The 27,251-nt window shown below is 41.4% G+C and overlaps 1 protein-coding gene across 1 annotated transcript in view; it reads left to right on the top strand.

Moving 5' to 3' along the window:
• LOC5564642 (uncharacterized family 31 glucosidase KIAA1161) overlaps window positions 1-27,251 on the top strand; it is a 94,189-nt gene that overhangs the window by 15,957 nt on the left and 50,981 nt on the right. Inside the window, exon 2 of the mRNA XM_021853262.1 lies at window positions 2,114-2,506. Coding sequence (XP_021708954.1) covers window positions 2,305-2,506 — 202 coding nt within the window. The 5' untranslated portion in view covers window positions 2,114-2,304. The remainder of the gene's footprint in view (window positions 1-2,113; window positions 2,507-27,251) is intronic.

The following is a 27,251-nucleotide window of genomic DNA, read 5'->3' as shown; positions in this document are numbered from 1 at the left end:
AAAGGGCTCAACTAAAACAAACAACTTTGTAGAAGACCGTTTTTGTCTAATGTTTCATTATAAAGCTCGAAATGCATCTTTCCGCGTAAAACTGATTCCTGGACCATAGTGCAGTGAGATAGAAAACTATTTTTTCAAAACATTTAGATAGACATATGGTGTATTCGGCAAAGTTGTAGAATTGGCAATTTGAAACAACTTTGTCGAAGACACGATTTTTCTATCTCTTTTACTTTTTAAGATATATGCCGTTGTATGTGAATGGCCCCCAAAAATCATACTTTTTATCATAACATTTTTCCAAGATTTTTAACATTTTTTGTGTTTTCTACAAAGTCGTTTGTCATGAAAAAACCCGTGTTTTTGCTGAACATATCATAACTCTATCTTTTGAAGTAACAAAGTTGATGAATTACTCTTTTTTCAAGGGGTAGTTTAGGCCTCTATAACTGGCTTCGGCGCAAAATGGCGCAGACAACTATTAAAAATTATGAAAGTACCATATCTCCCCTTTTGGCATTTGATACAAACTTTTGTCGACGCTTATATGCATGGGTTTTTACTATCAAACAAATAAGCTTTATTAAAACGAATTCGACTGATAATCCTTTTACTTTAAGAGATAGAGAGGTGCGATGTTCAGCAAAAACACGCGTTTTAAGATGTTTAACAACTTTGAAGAAGACATGAAAAATGTTAAAAATTTAAGTAAAATGTTATGAGAAAAAATGATTTTAAACGAGTTTTTTCATACAAATTTGTGTACTTTGTGTTAATAAATTCGTAACTGTTTTACAAGATTTTTAACATTTTTCATGTCTTCTACAAAGTTGTTCAACATCTTAAAACGCGTGTTTATGCTGAACATTGCACCTCTCTATCTCTTAAAGTAACAGAATTATCAGTCGAATCACAAAACTTTTTTCGTCAAAGGTTGCGCTTTAATATACCAAGAAACTTCTCCGAACAAACTATATCGCTAAAATCAACGGTTTGGGCACTATTCAAAAAGCGCATGAAATCGAGAAAATAAAACACAGTGCATTGGCTCTTCGAAGTCACGTGTGTTTTTCTCGTCGATGTTGCGCTCAATTGAACACACTTCCCTTCCAATCGTCGCTCTGCACCGAGAAACGAGAGGGAAAAGTCGGAAAACTTCACTGTCAGCGAAAACGATCGCATTTACATACATCTTGTGTTTGTCTTTCTAATTGCTCTCAACAATTTTTACCGAATTTTTTTTTTTTTTTGAGCGGAACGCCGATGATGTCCGGCTATTCCCAATTCCTATAGTTGACTGCCTATACATGATGTCTATACGTGTGTTTAATGGCATTTGTTTGTTTGAATGAGAGTCGAGGTTATTTTTAAAAACAAACCGCCCCAAACGAGAATGATCGTATAGTAGCGGCGCCGATCAAATCGGCCACACCGGTGGGACGCTGCACAGTGGTACCGTCCATAGGTCAAAAATTGAAATAAAAAAGGTCTTAATTTTCACTCTTCTACGTTTTCATGGACGAATTATGAATTCAAGAATCTAGAAGCATAAATTTTACAAACGTCCCTGATCGATATTTGCTGTAAAGCGGTAAACGATTTAGTAAATTTTCTTGTTATTAAAATAAGTGGATAAACCAAGTGATCGCAATCTACATTCTGATCATTATCTTCTTCTTTCATCGTACAAACCGAACAAAACTATAAATTTTCGAAATTATTTTGCAATGGATCATTATCTTTCCATGGTTATAAAAATTGAAGAACAGCCACTACATTTCCTAACTTTCGCGACGACGAAAAAATTCAAATACAATTTTTGTTCTATTGAGTTAAAAAATTCAACTTTTCGTATCTGAAGTTTTTGAATTATAAAGAAATATATAAAGCTTAAAATTTTTATATCAGTTTTTGAGATTTTGTCCGGCTTTCCGCCACTGTACAGTGGTACGCTGCTAGTGGCCGCCGCGAGTCCATTCATCCTGCGCTCAGTTGCTCGGACAGCATCGTTCAACAGTATCCATCAGTCGCGCCACCAGGTTGTACCGGCGCACCGTTTCATGTCCAAACATTTCGACCAAACGGAAATATTTGCTTTCCTTCCTCATGATAGTGCAAGGCGCGATCCTCGCGTGGTGATCGGTAGTGAATGTTCTATTTCAATTGTTTTTCTGTTGAAACAACGGCTGTGTAATCTAACTTGTGAAGATTGACCCCGTAACCCAGAATCCATAACAATTCGATCGTGTGTTGTGATTCAAAAAAGATCGTACATTAACGACGATCGCGTAAAGCAATGACAGAATGGCGCTTAGAGTGACGCGAAAATGTTTTGTCTATTCGACGCTGGCAGTGATCGTTGGAGCTGCGGTGATTGCGACAGTTCTAGTGCTGCTTCTGCGGGACGACGAAGAGATCATGAAGAGCTACAAGTTTGGGGGCAGCGATCTGGTGATACAACTGCAGGAACAACCCGACCATCGATATGTGCTCAGTTTGATCAGAGGTGAGTGGATAGTGTTACGATGTTCGTCCAGGTGATTTGCTATCCATTTCAAGAAGATATGTCAAAGTTTATGAAAATGAATAGGGTAATAACTGGTATAGGGACTATAGTGATTCCAAATTTGGCCGTATGTAAAATTTCGATAACTTTTTAGTTTGTTTGTTTTTTTTTATTGTTTTAACGTCAAAATGTATCCTATATCTCACTGCTAAATCACACAAAACCTTTCAGGATGTGGAAACATTAAAATTTTTACGTTTGGCAAAATAGTGAACCACTATGGTCATAACTGGTACACAAGGGCAGTTCAAACAGGGTGTCTACTACCTGGAAAAACCTGGAAAACCAGGAATTCTCAGGGAATTTTATTCAACCTGGAAAAACCTGGAATTCTCAGGGAATTTTGACTACACTCAGGGAAATTATTTTGAAACAGTAATAGATGGTAGAATATGTGGTTTTTTGTGACATAAAATCTCCTCAACCATAAATTTTGTCGGCTGCGCCGCTATCAAAACGCCGAACATGTCAGTCCTTTTAACGATTTTTAATTAATCAGTATAAAACATGTTTAGACAAGGATTCAGAACTTAAGGTTGCTAAATTGGCAAAGGCAAGTACAGTTCCAGTTGGGTGTCGTTCATGAGCAGTTGCTAAGTTGAAAACTTAAAAAAAATACAAAATTGCTTTTTCGCCTATTATACAAAATAAATAAACATCTTGTGCAAAATTCTAGAGGCTTCAGAGAAACCTACAAAACCTATTATTCCACAAGCTTTTAATGATATTTATCTCATATATTCAGAATGCTTCAGGATTTCTAGTAATTTCTTCAGTGATTTCTTTTCGAAAACTTTCATCAATTTCTAAAGGGATGCTACCTGCGATTTTTCAATGGATGCTTAGAGAAATTTCTTCAGGATTTGGTCCAAAAATTTTAGAGTGCTCTAACGATTCCACAAAAGTTCATTCGTTTCTACACTTTACCACAAAAACCTACAATAATTCCTAAGCCGATTTTTTCATTTATTCAAGGCATTTTCATAAGGATGTTTTTAAATATTTATCCTCGATTATTTTCAATAATTGCTCAAAAAATTCTTCAGGCGTTATTCGATGATGGCTATTATAAACTTTTCAAAGAAGTTTCTCTTGGAATGTCTCCAGCATATCATCAGCATATTCCAGTTCAAACATTCCTTTGATATTTTTTCTGTAAAATCTCCCAATCTCCATAGATTTTTTGAAACTTTATTCAAGGTTCAGGGATTCGGTCCAAACACTTCAATAATTTTCTTCAAAACATCTTTTACAATATATTTCGAGATAATATTTGTTTATATTTTTTCGGAAGAACTTCAAACATGTAGGAGGTCTTTCAGAGATCCTCGAAGGAATTCAAGGAAGTCGTACTTAGAACTCACACAAAATTAGTCCATGATTTTCTTTCAAAATTCAACGCAAATTTTTTTTCCAAAACAATCTAAAAATTTTGCTTGAAATTTTGATAAATGACTAGAAAATATATAAAGAATTCAATGAAAATTATTCAAAAAGAAAATTGGAGGAATTACTGTATTAGTTTTTGAAGATACTCTAAACGGAAATGCTGGAGGAAGTCCTAGAGAAATTAATGAAATAATTTTTGGATGGATGATTCCTGATGTGGTTACCTTATAAAAAATTCAGATTGAATTAATGAAGGTATATAACATTTTTTTTGGAATAATTTAGAAAGTTCATGAAAAAATCAAAACAAACTCCTGAAGAGATTTGCGGAGTAATACGTGAAAGAAATCTATAGTAAATCAAGCTGTTATACTGGTAATGTCATAAGAAATTCCAAAAAGGCCCTTAGAATTATACATAGAAAAATGTCTGTTCAATGTAGCAATCAAACTCTCATCTCGTGCTTCCTGTTAAGTATCTCTTATTATCCATTTTTTTTTACTAGAAGTGTCTAAAGTAATTATTTCTAAGACGATCATACTACCAGCCTTAATTTCCCCAGAGAAAAAATGCAAAACGCACTCCAGAAAAATATTGTGGGTACGTCAATGAAGTCCATACAGGGTGTCCGCAAATTATCCGTACAAACTTTGAAGACATGGCTCTATACAATCAAGCATAATATATTCAATATTCCAGCATGGTTTTAAACATTGGCTTATTATATTCTTGAGAAGTAAGTTCAACACATTTCCGATTTCAAATAATTGCAAAACGAACCCAAATGTATTGAGATGTCGGAGCAGTTTTCCGAGCTTTATGACATAAGAGAAAAGTCCATAGAACTCACTGGATTTGAACCGCACAATTTTCTATTTCCAGTCTAACTTGAAGCCACTAGTAGATTACTTCAAATAATAATAGGACATTTGGACTCATCTCTCTTAGGTTTTAGGGATAACATATCTCCAGTATGACTAGCGGCCCTCAGGAAAAACGTCTCCGAAGATAAATTTATTTTAGAAGATACCTTTCATTTGATAAAAAAAAAAGTTTTTAATCATCTTAAATTAACTATTCGTATGTTTTGGGGAATTTCTTTGACCTAGAATTATTTTTTAAAACCTGGAAAACTCAGGGAATTTCATTTCTGTAAATGAGTAGACACCATGTCAAAATTCAAAAAAGTTTCTATTTGTGACAAAAATTAACATTCTGTAAAATTTTCAGAATTTTCAATGGTGTTTTAAGGGTGGCTCAAAGACAATGTACAGGGGATGGCCAAAATGATTAAGATAGGCAAAATTTTGCCTAAATTCAAATGCTTATAACTGTATGTAAATTTGATTGAAATGGATGCAACCGGAAGCAGTCGACGGCAAATTTGGTCTAGTTTTAGGAAGTTGCTTGGCCATGCATATTGGCCTCTGGACACCGGAATAGTTCCGGATTTTCCGAGGTCATGTCCAATTGGCATTTTTTTTCTGTAGCGCCGGAAGCATTAATATTCCTTGAAAATCTTCAGAAATATGATTGTTTTCGTAGAATCGGTTCCATATTTTTGGTCAGTCATGTTTGTATTTTTAATCATGTAAATATTATCTAGAGCTATATCCAAGTGGGCATCAAACTTCGAAATTACGCTTCCAGCAGTATATTTAGAACCATCAGATGCACTGACTACTTAATAGTAGGTTCCAGGTGCCCTGGGGGAAGTGGCCAATTAGGAAAATGTCTGGAACCATATCAATATGGATATCACCTTTCAAGATTTTTGGAGGTGATACACACCACACATTTTGCCTACCCCCTGAAGTTTTATGTGGAAATTACTATAGAGAAATCTTGAAATATGCTGCAAACACCTTAGTCCGAAAAATTAAGTGCAGTCAACTCTCGCTTACTCGATATTCGGAATCTCGATATCGAGTTAGAGAACCATGGACGAATGCACGAGTTCACTTTTTGACGTTTAAGCGGTTCCGTGTTATTTATGTGACCATGGAAACTAATGAAGTCGGCACCGCTCAAACGTCAAATTAGTGAACTCGTGCATTTGTCCATAGTAAAAGTTGGTTTTCTTCGCTACCTCGATGGTCCCTTGGATCGCATTTCCGCTGATTTTGTGTTCTGTGACTCGATACCTCCCTAATTCGATGGTCCCTTCAATATCGAGTTATCTAGAGTTGACTGTATAAACTTATCTTCCCAAAGTGAAAACAAATTCTTCAAACTATAATAAAGGAAGTTGTTGAAGAGAGCAGTTCAGTACTATTTGGTTCCACATGGAATTATAGCCCTGCAAACTTTTTCAAAAATCCCCAGCAAAATAAGCTTAAAAAGGAAATATCATCAACTTCTTATATTTAAATTAGAAGATAAGTTTTCACTATGAGATGATAAGTTTGTACCGTAATCCGTAACATTAAGCAGCGGGGTAACATTGATCGCAATGACCCTCCTCGTAAAATGCTCGAATCAACATTTATCGAAGAAATATTTTCAATGCATGAATTGGGGTTCTTTTTCTTTTATTCATAAACTAATAAACAATAAGGTTTTTGCGAAAATTTAGTTGTGTTCATGCGTGAAATTTTAACTTTGAGAAACAATGATTTTTATGATTATGGATGACACAATCATGTTTCTTTGATTTGAATGAGTTCAGAAAACGATATGAGCAAGAGAAATGCGATTGTTGCTAAAAAAGAGATCGCCGAAAACGATTCCGTTGTCAAAACTTTCATAAATATGCAGGGTTCTGAATTTTCGTATCAATGAAGCAAAATCTACGATTTTTCGCACGTAAGGAGAATGCTTTTTTCGCTTCCTCGCGGGAACATCTTTTATCGCTCACACTAATTTTCCCTGGAGCTACGATGGAGGATAACCGAAAATCACTCCACTCTGTGGATAATTTGTTTTTCACTCCATCATATTTTCGCTCACCAACTGCTCCCGAGAATTATCACTATGTGGATAAACAAAAACTAGTGCCGGCGACGAGATTCGAACCTTGAACATTGCTAAAAACAACCGCGATGCGTGCACGCTAACCATGCTACCACACCAACTTGACGAAAGGAGTGGTTAATTTGGTGCATAAAAGCAACTGCTGCTCGTGGCGATGGATACAGAAAAAATTCTCCATTGATCGGAGAAAGAGAAAACAAACTTCTCACAGCTGCGGAAATGTGCAATTATCTATTTTCGCTTTGTTTTGTGGACGGATAAAATCGCAAGGCAGCTGATCGCTGAAAATTGCTGTGAGGGATAAATCCATTATCGTGAGAGTGAGTGAGAATTCGGAAGCCTGTAAATATGTTCAGTTTAGCATAATTCACAAATTACTATGAAGAATGCAAATTTTCATTAGGAAATTCCCTAAATTTAATTCTTATACCAAAATTTTTATTTTCGATCTAAATATCATTTTTAGTTATCTAAAATTATTCTGAACACCGTTTGGGCAATGATTTATTTTTATTCGCAAATCTATGAATTTTGGTTTTTGATTTTTATAATTTTTATTTTTGAAAATCCCTATTCTTTTTCATATTTTCTGTACCAAGCGGATCCGACGCGAATACCATCTTTGCAAGGTTGCTGTCCGGCATTCTTGCAACATGCCCTGCTCATCGTATCCTTCCAGCTTTGGCCACCTTCTGGATACTGGGTTCGCCGTAGAGTTGGGCGAGCTCGTGGTTCATCCTTCGCCGCCACACACCGTTTTCCTGCACACCGCCAAAGATCGTTCTAAGCACCCGACGTTCGAAGACTCCAAGTGCTTGCAGATCCTCCTCGAGCATCGTCCACGTTTCATGCCCGTAGAGGACTACCGGCCTAATGAGCGTTTTGTACATGGTACATTTGGTGCGGATGTCAATCATTTTTGACCGCAGCTTCTTCTGGAGGCCATAGTAGGCCCGACATCCACTGATTATGCGCCTCCGTATTTCACAGCTAACGTTATTGTCAGTCGTCAGCAAGGATCCCAAGTAGACGAACTCGTCGACCACGTCGAACGTATCCCCGTCTATCGTAACACTGCAACCTAGGCGAGCCTCTAGGGGTCGTGAATCTGCCCATTTGCAAGAGCTCACTGACATTATTAACAAAGCTGCCAAGTCTTCCATACCCCGCAGCAGTAACCAACCGGGTCGCAAAGCACTACATTGGTGGACCGATCACACTCGGATAGCGGTAAAGGCCAGAAGGAAAGCATTACGCGCCGTCAAACGCATTCCCATAGGCGATCCTAGCAGGGAGAATGCTTTGAACTTATACCGAAGCCGGCACAGTGAATGCAAAAAGATCATTGCAGACGCCAAACGCAATAGTTGGGAGAACTTTCTGGATAGCATAAACGCACCACAAACTTCATCTGCCCTCTGGACCCGAGTAAATGCCCTCAGTGGCAAAAGAAAGACTCTCCGTATTGAAAACTCGCTCATCTCTGACCCCTCAACGGTAGCTAGAATCCTCTGCGAATACTTCGCCAGCTTGGCTAGTGTAGATAGCTATAATGATAGCTTCAAGCGTCGTATGCAGCCCACCATCAGCTCAGTCACTACCTTTCCCGTTCCTGATGACCCAGAAAACTTGTTGATAAACCAACCATTTTCAATTAGTGAGCTTCTTTTCGCACTCAAATGTTGTACCGGAAAATCTGCCGGCCCGGACGGCATTGGTTACCCACTTATAAAGAACCTTCCTCCTTCGGGTAAGTTGCAGCTATTAGAACTTATGAACAAATATTGGCTCACTGACACCTTCCCCACGGAATGGCGGGAAAGTCTCGTGGTTCCCATTCCAAAGAGTAATGCAGAAACCCACGACCCATCCAAATACCGACCGGTTGCTCTAACCTGCTGCATGTGCAAGGTGATGGAACGGATGGTTAACCGGAGGCTGAAACAATTTTTGGAGTCCCAAGACTTGTTGGATCATCGGCAACACGCCTTCCGAGCTGGGCATGGAACAAGCACTTACTTTGCCCAACTTGGCGACGTCTTACACACAGTGCAGTCGGAAGGCTTACACACCGAAATTGTCTCATTGGACCTGTCCAAGGCCTTCAATCGAACATGGACCCCGCTAGTGCTACGTCAGCTAGTTGAATGGAAACTATCGGGTCACATTCTGCGATTTGTCCAAAACTTCTTGTCTGAGCAATCTTTCCGAGTCATTGTTGGAGACTTGAAACTAATGTTCTACCCGACAACAACTCAGCAGCGCGAGACTCGGACACAGTCACAGGGTCGGCGCACTACCGGGCAACCGGAGGGGCTTCGCGGATTCAAAGGGCACTCAACTATTCAAATAATCACACACACGAGCGGTTCAAATTTTAACGATGTATTTGGCCAAACTGTTCTGGTGGGTCACACTGGATTTTCGGGCACGTACCTGGTGTTCTGCAGTCCAGCGAGCGCTCGCGACGACTTACCGGATTCACTCCGGCGTTGACGGTCTCTCCTACTGACGCTGCGACGATCGGCAAGATGGCACCGATACCGGCGGACAAAGCTTGGGGCAATGGCGGATATGAATGGGCTGGAATGACGGTCTTCAGCGATGTGGAGTTGGTTCGGATGCACAGGCGCTTCCTTCGAACGAAACCGGTCGACGACGGCAAGGCCGCCCTCTGTCGAACCGTGAAGGGAATACTCCTTGATATTTAGGGCCGTTGCCCGAGTAATGTCCTCCTTTGCGTTGATGGCCCTCGGCCAGAGGAACAATGGTCCTTGACTATTAGGTCTCGTGACTACAAAAGTCACTTCGACCGTAGCGTGCAATGGCGGTCTAAGTACGCGCCAACCAGAATGCTTTAAAGCAAGAACAAAAAAGGTCCTGGCGGGCAGGTAATTAGGATTATGTCTCCCTTTATGCCATTGAGCAAATGGTTTACCTGAATTGCGGTGAACGGTCTCTCCAAAGTAACTCGATTCACTACCTCGCACTATGTTATAAAACTGATAACTCCACAGAGCACTTCTGGTCTACACGCTCGCCTGATTGAAAGTGGGCGATGGCCGCCCAGCAAGCATCCTTTGAACCCTTCAGCCCATTCGTGAAACCGTGTCCCCATTTTGCTGTAACTTCTTCACGCCATGATTTTACGACCGTTACATTAAGTTATGTCGAACTGCCCAGTGGTTTTGACTGCTTATGCTATTTGAATATTTGAATACTCGACCACATGGTGCAATTTAAAAAAAGGATTTGAATTCTTGTAACAACGGTTACACTATCCCCCCACCGAGGTTAAATAATTACCCTAACTAAAGATCAGGGAGGGTAATTATTTAATCCCACACAGAGGTGAAAACATCTTATTCAAAGCTTAAAAGGGAGTTGCCAAAAATTTAACAAACATATACTAATCGCTACGCGAAGCAGTTAAAATTCAATTAACATCATTAGACATCATAAACACATTAAAATCCTCGGCAAACTAAAAGCATGAATTTCACTAAGAAACTTGCTATAATTGAGCACGTGAGATAATTTTGTTGTGAGTGGGCATGTCAATGAACACCTAAAGTGAATTCGTTCTACTACTTCCTTCTCTCAGTGTCTATCTACGAATCATCCTACACACAGTAGGGATCGAGATGACCAATCAGTCTCTTCTCACACGCGTTCGCGATTACACACGTAGTTGACCGGACAATTACATATTGTATTAACAGTGGACAATGGATAGTACGAATTAAAATGTGCTACGGAACAAAACGGACAAGATGGTATCGAGTGGTGATGCTATGGATTGTATAAGATAAGTATTTCATATGTATCTACTATGCGTTAAGCTGGACGAAACTGTTTATTTCCAGGTTGATTCGACCAGGTGGCCTTCCTGGTCACAACAGGCTAGATCTACTTTAGTAGACCCTGTTCTGTTGGTCAAGCTTTCGGCGCGCGTTGAAAGCATCCTATCTAGGGTTTTTCCTGCGGAACGAACCTGAAAACGAGCATCTCATCTATGGAATTAACAAATTAAAATTTCAATAATATCACGGGTAAGTATTTGGACAGTTCAACGACAACTTTCTATACAATTCTTTCACAATTATTCTTTAAATTCTACATAAAATTTATCTCTATCCTAAAGCTATCATTATCTATTATCTACTCTACTATATTAAAAATCCCCAGTTCCTTCACCCCTTTTGCATATGGCTTCACCAACAAAAGAGTTAATTTTAATCTTCTTTACTCTTCTACTTGATCTCGCTGCGCAGCTTCCTAAATGATGACGTCATTAATCTTTAATTCCCAGGTTGTACACTCATTGCACTCATCCTCTTAACCCTGAGCAAGAGAACATTCTCTCTCTGCTCTATTAGACGGACGATAACTACTCACCAATGGACAAACTAAGCTATAAAGAGTCCTGAGTTCCCACGATATAACTACCATATTAGATGGCTCATTCGACTGAGGGAGTATGATGACCTGCTTTACGACGTCCAATGATGCTCAACGAATGCAATATTGTATCACCTGCTTTCAATGTAAGCTATATTGATGATCTACATTAATCATACAGATTTTAACACTCCGTGTATCTTTTAGGCAACGTTCAACCCAATTACTGAGCCACGGAGTCATCTGGGCGTAAATCAGCGGCTGAGAAAACCCCTAGGTTTTTGCCTTCCTCGTCGGCAACCTCGTAGGCACTGGTCCCTCGCCTGGCAACAACAACACACGGTGTATAAACTGGCCCGTATTTGGCGTTAAACTTATCCACCGCCGACGATAGCTTGAAATTTCGTTTAAACACTCGCTGTCCTATGTGGTAAGTCGGTGCAAACTTCTTATGACGTAGATTATAGTTTTTCAAGTTTTTATCATGACTTTTCTTTAGATTATCTTCGACTATTTTGAACACTTTTTCATTGATTTGTGCTTGAAATTGATCCCTTTCTTCTACTGCAACTTCCTTATCTTCCCTTTCAAGTCGATGGTGTTCCCCTTTCTCAACTTTTTCGTGACCATACAAGATCCGGTAAGGCGAAAATCCTGTGGATGCATGCACAGTTGTGTTGATCATCTCCTCTACTTCAAAGATCTTCGACTCCCAGTTACGCTGATCTTCACGCATGTATGTCCTCAAGCACGCATTTATCGTCCTGTTCACCCTTTCGACCGGATTAGCCTGGCTGTGATGCCTTGCGTTCGGCCAATGCTGGACTCCCCTACGGTTAAGCAATGCTTGGAACTCTTTCCCTACAAAAGTCGTCGCATTATCCGTGATAATTACTTCCGGTGTTCCAAACCTCCTCATCCAACTATCTTCCACAATCCTACACACTTCTCTCGCTTCAATTTTCCTAAGCGGAGCAAGCAAGATCCATTTTGAAAACAGGTCCATCATGACCAATAAATGGCATTTACCCTGCTTGCTTCTCGGCAAACTTTGAATAAAGTCTAGTGCTAAGATTTGGAAAGGCTTATTGGTCAGCTTTTGCTTACCCATTGCTGGTGCAGTTGCAACTGTTGAAGGCTTGCATTCCTTACAGGTAATACAGCTCCTAATATGCTTCTTGCAATCTACTGCCATTCCAGGCCAGTAGTATTTACATTTCAATCTTTGAATGTTCTTTTCATATCCGGGATGCATAGCAGCGTCGTGTTCTTCTTCCAGAATCGATTTTCTCAGATTCTCAGGGACACAAATTTTCCACTCGAATCTGTAATCGAGTGCATCGGTTGTAGAGGACACAAATTTGTACAATTTGGAGTCCTCTACCTTAAAATCTGCATAATCCTCTGGACATTCGGCAATTTTACGAAGTAGGTTTGCATACCAGTCGTCATGCTCAACAATCTCCAAAGCCTCCATCGACCTGGAAAGCGCATCAGGAACCACGTTATCCTTCCCTTTCCGGTGGCGCACAACCATGTCATATTGTTGTAATTGCATGCTCCACCGGCTAAGCTTAGAAGAAGACTTCCATTTTGTGTTCATTATGAACGACAAAGCTGAGGAATCCGTAATTAACGTAAATCTAGTCCCCTCGATATACGGTCTAAATTTCTCTATCGCCTCCATCGCAGCCAAACCCTCTTTTTCAGCGGCTTTCCATGCCCTCTGTGTGGTGGTCAGCTTCCTCGAGAAATAGGAGATCACCTGTTCTACTCCTTCAATTTCTTGGGTCAAGACTCCTGCGATAGCGCTATCGCTAGCATCAGTCTGCACCGTAAACGGAAACGTGAAATTTGGATTTGTCAGGATAGGCGCTGAAATTAATCGCTCTTTCAAACTGATAAAGGCAGCTTCCGCTTGTTCATTCCACTTAACCACCTTCGGTTTTCCCTTCAGAAGGTCAGTTAATGGAGCCGTTATTTCGCTGTATCCTTCTATAAACCGCCTGTAGTAGTTTATCATGCCCAGAAACCGTCGTAAGGACCGAATTGAAGTTGGGCGTTCAAAATTCACAATCGCCTCAACTTTGTCTGGATTTGGTCTTACGCCATTACGGGACAAAATAAACCCTAAGTACGGCAATTCAGGAACACAGAATTTTGATTTAGCTAAATTTATGGACAGGTTTGCTTCCTTTAACCTTCGAGCAACTTCCTTCAAACAGTTTATGTGGTCCTCAAATGTGTCGTTTGCGATGACAATATCATCCAAATACACAAAAACTTTTGGTTCCAATTCACCGTAGCCAAGCACTTGGTCCATCAGCCTTGATAATGTGGCTGGACTATTAACCAAGCCAAATGGAAGCCTGGTGAATTGGAACAGACCTCTTCCAAATACCCGAAACGCTGTATATTTACGGGACTCAGGGTGTAAAGGAATCTGCCAAAACGCTTTGGACAGATCGATCGTGGATAAAAACCTTGCAGACCCCAATCGTCCTAAAATCCGATCCTGATGAGGCAACGGGTAGGCATCTCTACGCGTCCTCTCGTTGAGTTTTCTGGCGTCTAAACACATGCGAACTTTCAGACTGGTTTCCCCTTCAGTCGTCTCCCCTTTCTTCAACACAGGCACAACCAATAAAGCCCAATCGCTTGTTGATCGTTCGACGACTCCCGCTTCGATCCATTTATCCAGTTCCAGGTTAACCTGCTTCTGGACCTCTGGGGACCACGGATATGGGTTCAAACGCACTGGTGTGGCTGTTCGAAATTCTTCGTCAAACTCGATTTTGTGAGTAATAAGCGGAGTTGTGTCAAGTGTCTGACCCTCCTCAAACGCTTTGAACTCCTTTTTAATGGCTTCTAACTGCTCTCTTTGTTCCACGGTCAGCGGTATCTCCTCCTCCTCGTGCTCAACCTCAACTTCTTCTACTAGCACTTCCGGCGAATCTCTAATAATCGGTTCTATACCAAAAAGGTGCCAAAAATTCATCCCCAAAATAAATCTTCTTTTCAGCGAGGGAGCAATTAGTGTGGTTACTAGCCTCGTCCTGCCATTAAATGTGATTGGGAGATGCACTGCTCCTCGAACTTCTAAAACTTCGCCTCCAGCAGCAAATAATTTCGTCCTAGTCTGGGATCTCTTCATCTTTAGCTTCTGAAGCAATTTTTCCCCTCCAATACCTAGGATTGAAACCTGGGCGCCACTGTCTAGAAGGCCTACCATAGGCATCCCCATCACCTCAAATTTGACGAATGGACGGTTATCTCCTTCCACACGAACAGTTAACTCCTCCACTTCTGGGTTGGACGGTACGAATACAGTTAGAGGCTTTTGGTTACGCACTCGACGACCTCCTACGCCGATTTGCGTCCGTTTTTTGACAAAATAGACAATTTTCAGCGGTAACATCATGCATGCCACATTTCGTACAAAACTTTTCCCGCCTTCGCAGACAAGATTTGTAGTGGTGGTTTTTCTCCTTACAGTTGAAACAAACATCGCTATCTGGGATTCGATACATTGCAGCTTGTCTTTCCAACGTGCCGCTAGAACTGCCCTGTTGCGGTGAAGGTTCTCTTCTGGGGTTCGTGGGTTTTTGATTATCAGTTGTTTTCTTTGGATATTGCGGTGCCTGACTCTTACGTTCATTGGAATTGTTTGCGAAGGATTTAGGTTTCCAGTCTTTCCCACTGAAGGTCATAGGTTTCTGAAACGGTTTTCTAGAAACTTCATGCACCTGCGCGGATTTGGTAGCAGACTCGTTTTCTCTACTTCGGTACAGATACCAATTTGCGGAGTCCAACTTCCTTCCCCATACCTTTAACGCTTTCAAACTTCGAATGTTTTTCACGACCAAGGCATTTTTATAATCGGACCTTAAGTTTCTGAATACGATATCAAACTTTCTTTCCTCTGCGGGTGGTACTGACATGTATCCAAAAATCTCCTTCATCGCATTGTAGTACTCCGTGAACTTTTCTGATCTCCTCTGTCGCCTTTGAGTAGCCTGCTGTTCATAGTGGAAATCCAGGTCTGGCGATTGGTATTCCAGCTTCAGCTCGGTAACCAATTCCTTCCAGTTTCTGAAGTCCTTATTTTTCTTCCCCTCCATGTACCACGTCCGTACTTCTCCTGCGAACAAATGGATTGCTTCGTTGAACAACGCCTTCTTGCTAATGTTCTCAGCTTCGGCCATAAACTCAACCTCGGCAATGAACTTATTCAGCAGTTTTCCATCGTCCTTTCCGTCATACTTCAGCTTCCAATCCGCTACCGGTCGTGGTCTGCGTGACGCTCCTTTTCTGCGACTACGACGTGCTGCATCCGAACTGTTGGAATCCTCCTCATCACTCGAACCTGCCGAACTCTCCGAATCATCTTCACTGCATTCCTCGCTAAATTTCGCTTTGCTCTTCTCCTCTCTCCTCTTTTCTGCAAGACTATCAGCTGGCGGTTTACGAGCCTGTCCATTCTTCCCATTCTTTCGGACATCTCTTTTCCCTGACTTTTCGTTACTAGCCTGCGGTTGAACCCCCTCACTTGTCGATTCGGTGAACTCGACCCTATCTAATGCTCTTCTCTCCTGATTCCCGCTCAATTCCGTATTCAAACTCAGGTTCAAACTACTTAGCTTCTGCTCGAGATATCTATCAATCCGACTCATAACCGTTTTCATGATCGCATCTGGGCTTTTCATTTTTTTCCTCCTAGTTCTCCTCGGTGTGCTCGTTGACCTATTTCTCCTATTCTTATTTCGCGTTACGATCCTGTCATCTGTCGAAGACGACTCGGTTTTTTCATCTTCACCCTCGTCACCCTCTTTCTCATTTTGAACACTAAGCCTACTCAAATCTTCCTGAAATCTCTCCTGCGTTTCTAGCACTGCATCTGGGTCAGTCGAAAGAAACGAGAAGTAATTGTTCAGCAATTGAACAGCCACTTTTTCGAGCCCTTGCGTATCATAATTCATTCCGTCTTTCAACCGATTCAACCGAAACAGTAAATGAACTAACCGCGTTTTCAATGGTGGCATGTCGACTTTCTTGACTAATTTGTTTTCTAACGCCTCGCGAATCTTTGCTAACTTCTCATCTATTTCGTGAAATTCTACCTCTAGTTGCTCTTCTTTCAAAGGAATGAAAGTAAATTCGTTTTTATCTCTTTGCAGCTTCATTATTCTTCGCAATTTACGCCTTTTGACGTCCCTCGAATCACCACTAGAAAACTTCTCTCGCCGAATGACAAGTTCATGTTCGACTTCATCGTCTAGTAAGTGCATAACGTTCATCGATTGATAGATCATCAGGTGTTCGACACTCATCATGCCAAAATTAGGAATTCAGTAAGGGAAAAATTCAATAGTAGATAATTCAGTTCAGCAAAGTTCAAAGAAATTCAATAAAAATAGCACAATATATACAAATAAAAATTCAATCAACTTAAGCTAGAGAACAATAAAACTAAAAAAAATCAAAATAAGGAAATACGAATTCAATAAATGGTGTTAATTTTGGTGTATTTATGTATTAGTGTATAAGTGTTAGTGCTCATTCAGGACCTTTTTTTTACTTTTAGCCGCCTATCGATTCAATTGATAATCAGTCTCTGATCTAGTTCAATTTTAACAACTGTTAATGTGCTTGCAATTCTCAATCTTTTTAGCACTTCCGAAACCGATTCAACAAGCCACTACCTTTCAACTTCTCAAAATCAGTCTACGGTACTGTGTTGGCAAAAGGATAATACACGGATCCTACACAATCAGTGACAAACTGAATGTGTACTCTCCTCCCGCTCGTGTTAAAAAATTCAAACAATTTTTTATTCTACTCGATCCTCCGTTTGCCTTTCGCGATTTTGGCTGGGAGCCAATTGAAACTAATGTTCTACCCGACAACAACTCAGCAGCGCGAGACTCGGACACAGTCACAGGGTCGGCGCACTACCGGGCAACCGGAGGGGCTTCGCGGATTCAAAGGGCACTCAACTATTCAAATAATCACACACACGAGCGGTTCAAATTTTAACGATGTATTTGGCCAAACTGTTCTGGTGGGTCACGCTGGATTTTCGGGCACGTACCTGGTGTTCTGCAGTCCAGCGAGCGCTCGCGACGACTTACCGGATTCACTCCGGCGTTGACGGTCTCTCCTACTGACGCTGCGACGATCGGCAAGATGGCACCGATACCGGCGGACAAAGCTTGGGGCAATGGCGGATATGAATGGGCTGGAATGACGGTCTTCAGCGATGTGGAGTTGGTTCGGATGCACAGGCGCTTCCTTCGAACGAAACCGGTCGACGACGGCAAGGCCGCCCTCTGTCGAACCGTGAAGGGAATACTCCTTGATATTTAGGGCCGTTGCCCGAGTAATGTCCTCCTTTGCGTTGATGGCCCTCGGCCAGAGGAACAATGGTCCTTGACTATTAGGTCTCGTGACTACAAAAGTCACTTCGACCGTAGCGTGCAATGGCGGTCTAAGTACGCGCCAACCAGAATGCTTTAAAGCAAGAACAAAAAAGGTCCTGGCGGGCAGGTAATTAGGATTATGTCTCCCTTTATGCCATTGAGCAAATGGTTTACCTGAATTGCGGTGAACGGTCTCTCCAAAGTAACTCGATTCACTACCTCGCACTATGTTATAAAACTGATAACTCCACAGAGCACTTCTGGTCTACACGCTCGCCTGATTGAAAGTGGGCGATGGCCGCCCAGCAAGCATCCTTTGAACCCTTCAGCCCATTCGTGAAACCGTGTCCCCATTTTGCTGTAACTTCTTCACGCCATGATTTTACGACCGTTACATTAAGTTATGTCGAACTGCCCAGTGGTTTTGACTGCTTATGCTATTTGAATATTTGAATACTCGACCACATGGTGCAATTTAAAAAAAGGATTTGAATTCTTGTAACAACGGTTACAGACTACCAATCCGACTCCTTTCCCGAAGAGACCGGCGTGCCACAGGGGTCCGTTATAGCTGTCACACTATTCTTGATAGCAATGAACAGCGTTTTTCTTACCTTACCGAAAGGCATCTATGTATTCGTATACGCTGACGACATACTCATTGTCGTCTCCGGCAAAACCCCAGTCCGCGTCAGGATCAAGGCACAGGCGGCAGTTAACGCGATCTTCAAATGGACCACTGCAACTGGTTTCGTGCTGTCCGCCCCTAAAAGTGTTAGATGCCACGTCTGTCCCTCTAACCACCGCATATCCGTACCCATATGTATCAACGATCAACGCATCCCCACGAAGAAAACGGTGAAAGTGCTCGGCGTCACTATTGACCGAGCGCTCACTTTCCAGCATCACTTTGATTTGGTCAAGCAAAGCTGCCGCACGCGCCTCAACTTGATTCGAACAATCTTTCGCCCTCACCGCTCGAACAATCGTAATATCCGTTTCCGCGTTGCGCATGCCATTGTTGACAGCCGGTTAACATATGGCCTTGAGCTAACTTGCATTGCAAGGGAACAATAGGGTAACGACTGTTTATTTTGATCTTAATCGCTAACAGTTGGCGCCAGTGGCAAAAAGTATAGACAACAACCCTTCGAACATTCAGTTTATCTGTGCTGGCCGCCTAGCGGCGACACTGATGTGTGTATTCCTTTCACTGATCGCGCTACGCTGGATTCTCAAATTTCTCAAATTTTAAACACAAGCGCATGGAAGAATGGTAGTCGGTGAACTGTCAAAACGTATGGAAAATAATGAAAAACGTAAATTACTTGCAATTAGGAAACTGGATCGAAAAAGTAGTGATTATAAATCAAGCGTAATATGAATACATAACTTTTTGTGTTTAGTTCATCTTCCATTGTGCTTTCTTTGCTTCAGGATTTCATTTTTACTACCACTGAAAAAGAGTCATCTATTGCCTTTTCAGTTTTGAATATCGCCCTATTAATAACAACACTCGCACCACTGTACCATGGATACATTCGCATCATATCCGGACTTCTTCCATCCACGCCTGCTGACTCTGCTTGCACTGAAGCTGGCCTCCTTCCTTTCCGCTTCTTTATATCCGCAGTGATTTGCAAAAAAACCGCTGCCATTATCGAAAAAACAAACGGGGACGACAGGATCTGCCTCCTCACTGAGGGGAACAGTATCCTCCGCACTGCTGCCAATGTAGATTTCCCCCCCAGTGACCAGGATCCACTGGAATGGAGACATTTGTTGGCTTTCACCTAAACCTAACGTAGATAGCACCACGGTGCTCCCCTGACCGTTATTATCAGAAAAAAATCTCCATCAAATCTGTGCTCACCAGTCGTTTTCTATAGTTAAGGTGCATGTCTGGGTAAAATTTTAAAAAAATCGTAGGGCCTGTTTTGAAGTTACGCCCTTTTGATTGTATTAGTCCACAATTTCAAAGGAAATCTGAGATATTTAAACGGATTTTTATTATCCGTAATTATCTGAAGAAATAAACCAGCAAAATTTGGTTTAAAATAGGTGTTTTAAGTTATTTGTAACCTCTGAGCGCAGTTTCGAATGAGATGATCGTCGAAATTTTAAGTTATGCCCTTTTAGAAGTGTAACTATTAAAATCACTAATTTTAAATAGATTAATTAAGCATTCTAATACCGGTAAGCATGTTCAAATATTTCCAATGCCACATTGCACTTACATGCCGTCAAAGTATTTCACAATTGACTGATTTTTCATAGGCTCAAGCGATATAAGGCATTACGGAGCCAATGTTGTAATGTTATTATTAGTCATAAAATATTGTTATAACCCAACTAGGTAGCTGCCCCTCGGCTGTTCTGGCTAAATTTGTTAAACTGTCTAAGAACTTAAACTCCTATCGCTGAGAAATGCACTATTGACCAACATATGGCACTCTAGAGCACTATCAACACTTACATTCACCCCACAGTTATGGATAGCACACAGATATGGATCAAAGTTGGATTAAACGGTGAATATCTCATCAAATAGAGTAGCAACCGCGCAAAACTCATTTTACGTACGTGAAACATATATTGATAGCGATGCTGTATCAATTATAATACGTTTAAGCATATATTTTCCGTCCGTACAAAATCAAATGTCAACCATGTTCTTGGAAGCGTTGATTCATAACTGTGGGGTGTTGAAAACCTTACCACAGTTATGAATCAACGATAAGACGATTCCGAAAGAAACGCCAAAAAGTATGCTTTCACTAAGACGCCATTCGTTTACCTCGCAGATAAATTGCTGTTAAAGTGTTCTGATCCATAATATGAGTCGATTTGATCCATAATAAGGAGCCTCCTCTTCCACTGATCCACATCTGTGGGATGGACAACGTTTGCAATTTCCATCGAAATCGACACTTTTTTGTAAATAATCAAGAATTTCCAGATGTATTCCCAAAAACAACTTAATTCTGCAGTACCAGGAAGGTAATTTTATTTTGTAAAGTATCACTATGATTTATAGGCATATTTTGTTGTGAAAAATGACCGTTAGTTGATACATAACTGTGGGGTGACTGTATGTGATCATTTGTAGCATACATTACAACATTCAGATTTTACACAAATCTATAATTTTACCTGCGCCTTTCCCGGTCTTTTCGATCTCACAAACATGTAAGAGTCCTGGATAAATACAATAGTGAAAGAATTATATAAATCAATTGACCCATTCTCAAGCTAACTCGTGAAAATAAGCCTCAATACTTGAAATACTTTCAAGAAAAGTAATAAATATTCGGTACTGTTTAAAATTCTTCGGTTTTCTAATCGTTATACTTGCAGAGCTCAATTTTACATGTCTTCCTTAAAAATCGAAACTCAAATCAAACCTCTCTTGAAAAGATTCTACCCCATAACCCCAACATTAATTTTCCAGAATGTTACTAACCCGAGAGTCATCACCCTGAATAAAAGTGTCCCGAATTTATAATTACCTTGAATGACATAGCCCCGTGATAATGGATTTAGAAGTAATGCCATTCTAAGAACTGGAACGAGGTTATGCTCTTCACGTTTATGGTATTCGGGGTTATGGGATTCAGAGGGGTATAATTTAAAAAAGACTTAACTACCAGTTTTTGTTACCAGAAAACCTTAAATTATTAAGTGGCCGTGTTGGACCTGCTAATCTATGTACTATAACAGATTTTGAACCCTTTAGAAACTGATGATTTATCTGTAAACTTTCATTTCTATTATCGCACACTGTGCCTGTGAAGTAAGGACTCACCCGCTGCTATAAACAGTGAAGACAAACGAAAATAAATCATACTTTGCTAAACAAACTCTTCATAGGTGATATAGTTTTATGATTTAAAATTCCAATAAACAAAATAATAACGGATAATCTAAACATAGCATTTTTTTTTTCATTTTGAATCGCTGCTTCCTACATCGTTAATTTGATTTTATTCCACACCCTGCTATCCATAATCGAAAACTCAAGTCTGAAAGTATTCTTGACTTCAATTTGCGCTTCGATATACAACATGGATTTCATGTTCAATATTCTGGATCATGCATTCATTGCTTCACCAAACTATCCAGAACATTGTTGTATAAAAACTAATTTGGTTACATGATGAAATTGGCTTCGTAATGCCTTATAGCACTTGAGCCTATGAAAAATCAGTCAAGTGTGAAATACTTTTACGGCATATAAAATCAATGTGTTGATGAACATGAAAACATTTGAACGTGCTTGAAGGTATTATAATGCCTTATTAATATATTAAAAATTAGTGTCGTCAATGATTACACCTCCAAAAGGGCGTAACTCCAAATTTTATTGATGTTCTCAATCAAAACTGCACCTAGAAGTTACAAATGACTTAAAACACCAAATTTGAATCAAATTGTAATGGTATATTTCTTCTAATAAGCACGGCTATTGAAAATGCGTTTAAATATCTCAGATTTCCTTTGAAATTGTGGACTAATACAATCAAAAGGGCGTAACTTCAAAACGGGCCCTACGATTTTTTTCAAATTTTGCCCAGACATGCACCTCTGCTATAGAAAACGACTGGTGAGCACAGATTCGATGGAGATTTTTTTCTGATAATAACGGTCAGGGGAGCACCGTGAGCACGATTGGAAACCAGTTTCGTGCCGGGGACAACTCAATAGCTCTTCGGACAACCGTTCTGGACTGGCTACGCACAAAATATCCAAATCATTATCACAGATACACCGACGGTTCTCTTTCCATGAGAGGCGTCGGCCTTGGCGTCTTCGGCCCTAATATTTCAGTGAGCCTTAGTCTGCCACCACTTTGCTCGATATTCTCAGCGGAAGCCGCAGCCGTGTATTTAACAGCCACTACACCATCTGACCGACCAATAATTGTTCTTACGGATTCAGCTAGCGTAGTATCCGCATTGCAGTCAAACAGGCCTTCACACCCTTGGATTCAGCGCACGATCACCGATGCTCGACCCAACATAAGAAAAACAACTCATTTTCCTTATAATTTTAACTCCCATACACCTAATTTGGCCAGGGCACTCCTAATTTGGCCACTCTCATGAGAAATCAATGCGATTGGCCAATTCAGGAACCGAAGATAAATCTCTGGCCGAAACTGGTTCCGTTGGCCTATATTGACCAACGGGATTTTCAAACCGAAAAAATGGTCGTAGCTCAGTTTTGATATTTTACACTCATAATATGGATTGAAAGCTTGCATTTGACATATTTGTAGTATAAATACGGCTTCCCATTTATTTTTTATTGACATTTTCTCTTAGGCTGGCCAAAACCGGTGCTTTTACCCTATGGAATGGAATCAGCAAAATTCACCGTACCTACGAAAGGTGAAATCGTCCACCGAACGGTGGAAAGACCTTCCAATGGATCTTTCCGCCGGATGTGTTCCTATTGTCACATAAGGAATACCGTAGAACACGTAATCTGCGTCTGCCCATTATACGAGTTTTCCAGGACTATTCATGGGATCTCAAGAAGCATTCGTGAAGCCCTGGGAGATGACGTAGCAGCCCTGGAAGCCCTATTGCGTTTTTTGAAAGATTCTGGCCTATATAACATTATCTGACGCCCACGATAACAAACTGCTGCAAGTATCACTTTTTCGTGTCCGTCCTATTAGTCCACCAGCTACACAAACCGCCCTTGGTATAAGGAAACTTTTTTAGAATAACAAATTAATAGTGTACAGTATTTATACTGGTAGCATTCTTAGAATAACAAATTACAAAATGTTTTGACGTAGGACTTGACATACTGGCAAACTTTGGACGCTGTTTTTCGGCGAGACCTCTTTGGTTGGGCTCGAGTAGTGATCCCTCCTGGGTCACTTCTACCTCTTTAGTGTTGCCCCTCTGGTACACCTCTTTTCGGTGCACCATTCTGGTGTTCTCTAATCCGACAAAATGTTGAACTAGCGTCAGTTAAAAAACACTCTAATAAAGACAAAAAAACCTAGGCGAGCCCTGTCGCGCTCGGCCCCTCCAGCTAGCATGTACTTTATCGCATTCACCACCAGTCCATCTTTTGCTGCCTCGCTTTTCAGGCAGGTGTACAGGTCTGCCACCTTTTCAAATGTTCGGCCAACAATGTCCGTATCATCGGCAAGGCAAACAAATTGACTGGATCTCCTAAAAACCGTACCCCGGCTGTTGAGGGTACGGCTCTCCGCATAACACCTTCTAGCGCAATATTGAACAACAGGCACGAAAGTCTATCACCTTGTCGTAGTCCCCGGCGGGATCCAAACGAACGGGAATGTTCGCCTGAAACCTTCACACAATTTTGCACACATTCCATCGTCGCTCTTATCAGTCTCGTGAGCTTCCCGGGAAAGCTGTTCTCGTCCATGATTTTCCATAGCTCTACGCGGTCGATACTATCGTATACCACCTTGAAATCGATGAAAAGGCGATGCGTTGGGACCTGGTAGTCACGATATTTTTGGAGGATTTGCCGTACAGTAAAGATCTGGTCCGTTGTCGATCGGCCGTCAATGAAGTCGGCTTGATAACTTCCCACGAACTCGCTCACTATAGGTGACAGACGACGGAAGATGGTCTGGGATAATTATTTGTAGGCCGCATTTAAAATGGTGACCGCTCGAACGTTCTCACAACCTAACTTACCGCCTTTCTTGTAGATGGGGCATATTACCCCTTCCTTCCACTCCTCCGGTAGCTGTTCTGTTTCCCAGATTGTGCAGACAAATGGCCAGCCTCTCCGGGCCCATCTTGATGAGTTCAGTTCCGATACCATCCTTACCAGCAGCTTTATTGTTCTTGAGCTGGTGAATGGCATCCTTAACCTCCCTCGAAGTGGGGGCTGGTTGGTTTCCATCCTCCGCAGTACCGACGAAGGCATTTCCTTCGTTGTCCTGATCTTCATTGCCTGTGCTCTCAGCGCCATTCAGATGTTCGTCGAAGTGCTGCTTCCACCTTTCGATCACCTCACGCTCGTCCGTCAAAATGCTCCCATCCTTAACCCTGCACATCTCGGCTCGCACACGAAGCCGTTGTGGGATGCGTTGAGCTTCTGATAGAACTTGCGTGTTTCTTGGGACCGGCACAGCTGTTCCATCTCCTCACACTCCGTCTTCTCCAGGCGGCGTTTTTTCTCCCGAAAAAGGCGGATCTGCTGTTGCCGTTTCCGTCTATAACGCTCCACGTTTTGCCGGGTCCCTTGCTGCAGCATGAACGCCCGCCCGTCCCACGTACCCGACGTTGCTCGCAGCTGCATTGTTGATGGCTGCCTACCCTGTTCTCCAGCAGTCCTCAAGAGGGGCTTCATCCAGCTCACCCTCTTCCGGTAATGCAGCCTCGAGACGCTGTTGGTATGCCGCTGCGACATCCGGTTGCTTGAGCCGCTCTAGGTCTTACCGGGACGGCCGTCGGTATCGTACGTTGTTAACGACGGAGAGTTTTGGGCGCAGTTTAACCATCACCAGATAATGGTCAGAGTCGATGTTAGCGCCACGATAGGTCCTGACGTCGATAATGTGCTTATGCTGAAGTTGAAGAACCGGCCTTTGAGCCTCAACTTGCACGTTCTCTCATTGATCGGCCACCACCCGATCACGCGCCTCTGCATATCACCCATCACTATAAAAGCTGTCCCAGCTCGTATGTGTTGCCGCAGCTCTGGTAGATGGTATGGTTACCTCTAAAAGTTCGCACCATTGATCCCTTCCGACACACTTCCTGCAACGCTACAATGCCGAATCCACGGTCCTTCAGCACGTCGGCGAGTATGCGTGTGCTCCCGATGGCCACACATGTGTCCAGATAATTAAAAAAAAAACCTTCTGCAGACGTAAATCATAATTTCCAAGAATAGGATAAGAGCCCAAATAGCCGTAGCGGATAACGCACAGCTATTCAGCAAGACATTCTGAGGATTCGAATTCCGCCAGTAAATGATCTTCTCGGGTTGGGAATTTTCCCGACTTCCCCTAAGCCACACGATGTACGTAAAAATGGTCGATTGGAATGGAAAGCTCTCAGTAATAGTTGTAGAAGTGTTCATAGAAGCAGACTCTGTCCCAGTTGGACGTAACACCAAAAAAATAAGATGATAATTATAAATCGCTCACCCCTATAAATTACAAGCACCACATAATAATTTAAACGAAATTACTCTGCTTCTATCACTCAATAAATTCACTGCCATGGCCTTGAATCCTCAGGCAATATTTCCATACACTTTAAGATCAACAACTACATTGGGTGACCATCAACGGCAGAGTGCAGCGAGAGAGAGCGAACTCATCAACAATGTAGGTCAACCAAAAACGAGAAGTTCCATCAACCACCTCTGCAAATATTGCGAATACGATCCTAGAGCCGCCACACTTTGTTGATGCACCCGCCGTTGCTGACAAGATTAATTGATGTTTGAAGAACTTTCGTCCAACGAGAACCATATTGCTTTCAACGCAATGATCTTGAAAAACGATCGCAGGCCTAACGTTGCAGTTTCCATTCAACAAACGGAATAGATGCGCTCAATCTGTCCATATTTTCATAGTCGACGTAAGCGCCAATATGATCAAGACTATCACTATACTCCAGATGAAGGATAATTTCAAAACTTCACATAGTAAAATAAGTCCAGCATAATAAAGGAGTATCCGGTGTTCGGTAAAAGTTATGTGTGTTTCTTTTTCAGCCAAGTAGTTATCATGAATCTTCATCGAATGAACAGACTATTCGATTCAAATTGAATGCGGCCCAATACACAAAAGAAGCATTTTCCCAACAATGATAGGCGCTGGTGGTTACGTCGACTATGCAAGCGCATGGGATGCTCTAGTAAGTGCATGCATACTCATCAGATATAAGTAGGTAGATGCAATTTTCTTCCGCTCAGTGGTGTGATGGATGAATGTTTTTCGCTTGTCAAAAAACTTGACTTGATTTCCATCTCTTTTTTTTGTGAGAATGGGACAAAGCGCAAGGATCGCGCGCCGCCACCTACGGACGAGGGACATGATCTTGACTGACTGACTAGCTAAACGATGTCTTGGCTGCGGTTCCGCAAAAGATCATCTGTGCTGTGACTCCGACGAATAACTGCAGCGTGTGGTGGAAGAGAAATGATCATAACCAGCAGAGACGAGCTTGCTCTGGGGTAATCGTATTTACAATTTGAATGATTGATGGTTGCTTGTTTTAGACGGATGTGGATCAGATTTGAGTCTATACGTCACCCAATTTTTGTCATTGAATATGAATTCATAGATGGTACAGTGTATGGAGGTAAAGTTGTACCGTTTTGACTCATATTCCGAACACTTAAGGTCAACAGGGACTTCAAATACACCTGGTGGGCATAAATTAGTTTACATTTATGAAAATTTTAGTTTCTACGCAATGTCTTACTGTTAGCTGTTGGGTGTACTGATAAAAATATTTATTTAAACTTGTTTTGTATTGTTTTTACGT

The sequence above is a fragment of the Aedes aegypti genome, chromosome 3, assembly GCF_002204515.2.
Source record: "Aedes aegypti strain LVP_AGWG chromosome 3, AaegL5.0 Primary Assembly, whole genome shotgun sequence".
In the NCBI taxonomy this organism is placed as follows: Eukaryota; Metazoa; Arthropoda; class Insecta; order Diptera; family Culicidae; genus Aedes; species Aedes aegypti.
This window is presented reverse-complemented; position numbering and strand designations above follow the sequence as displayed.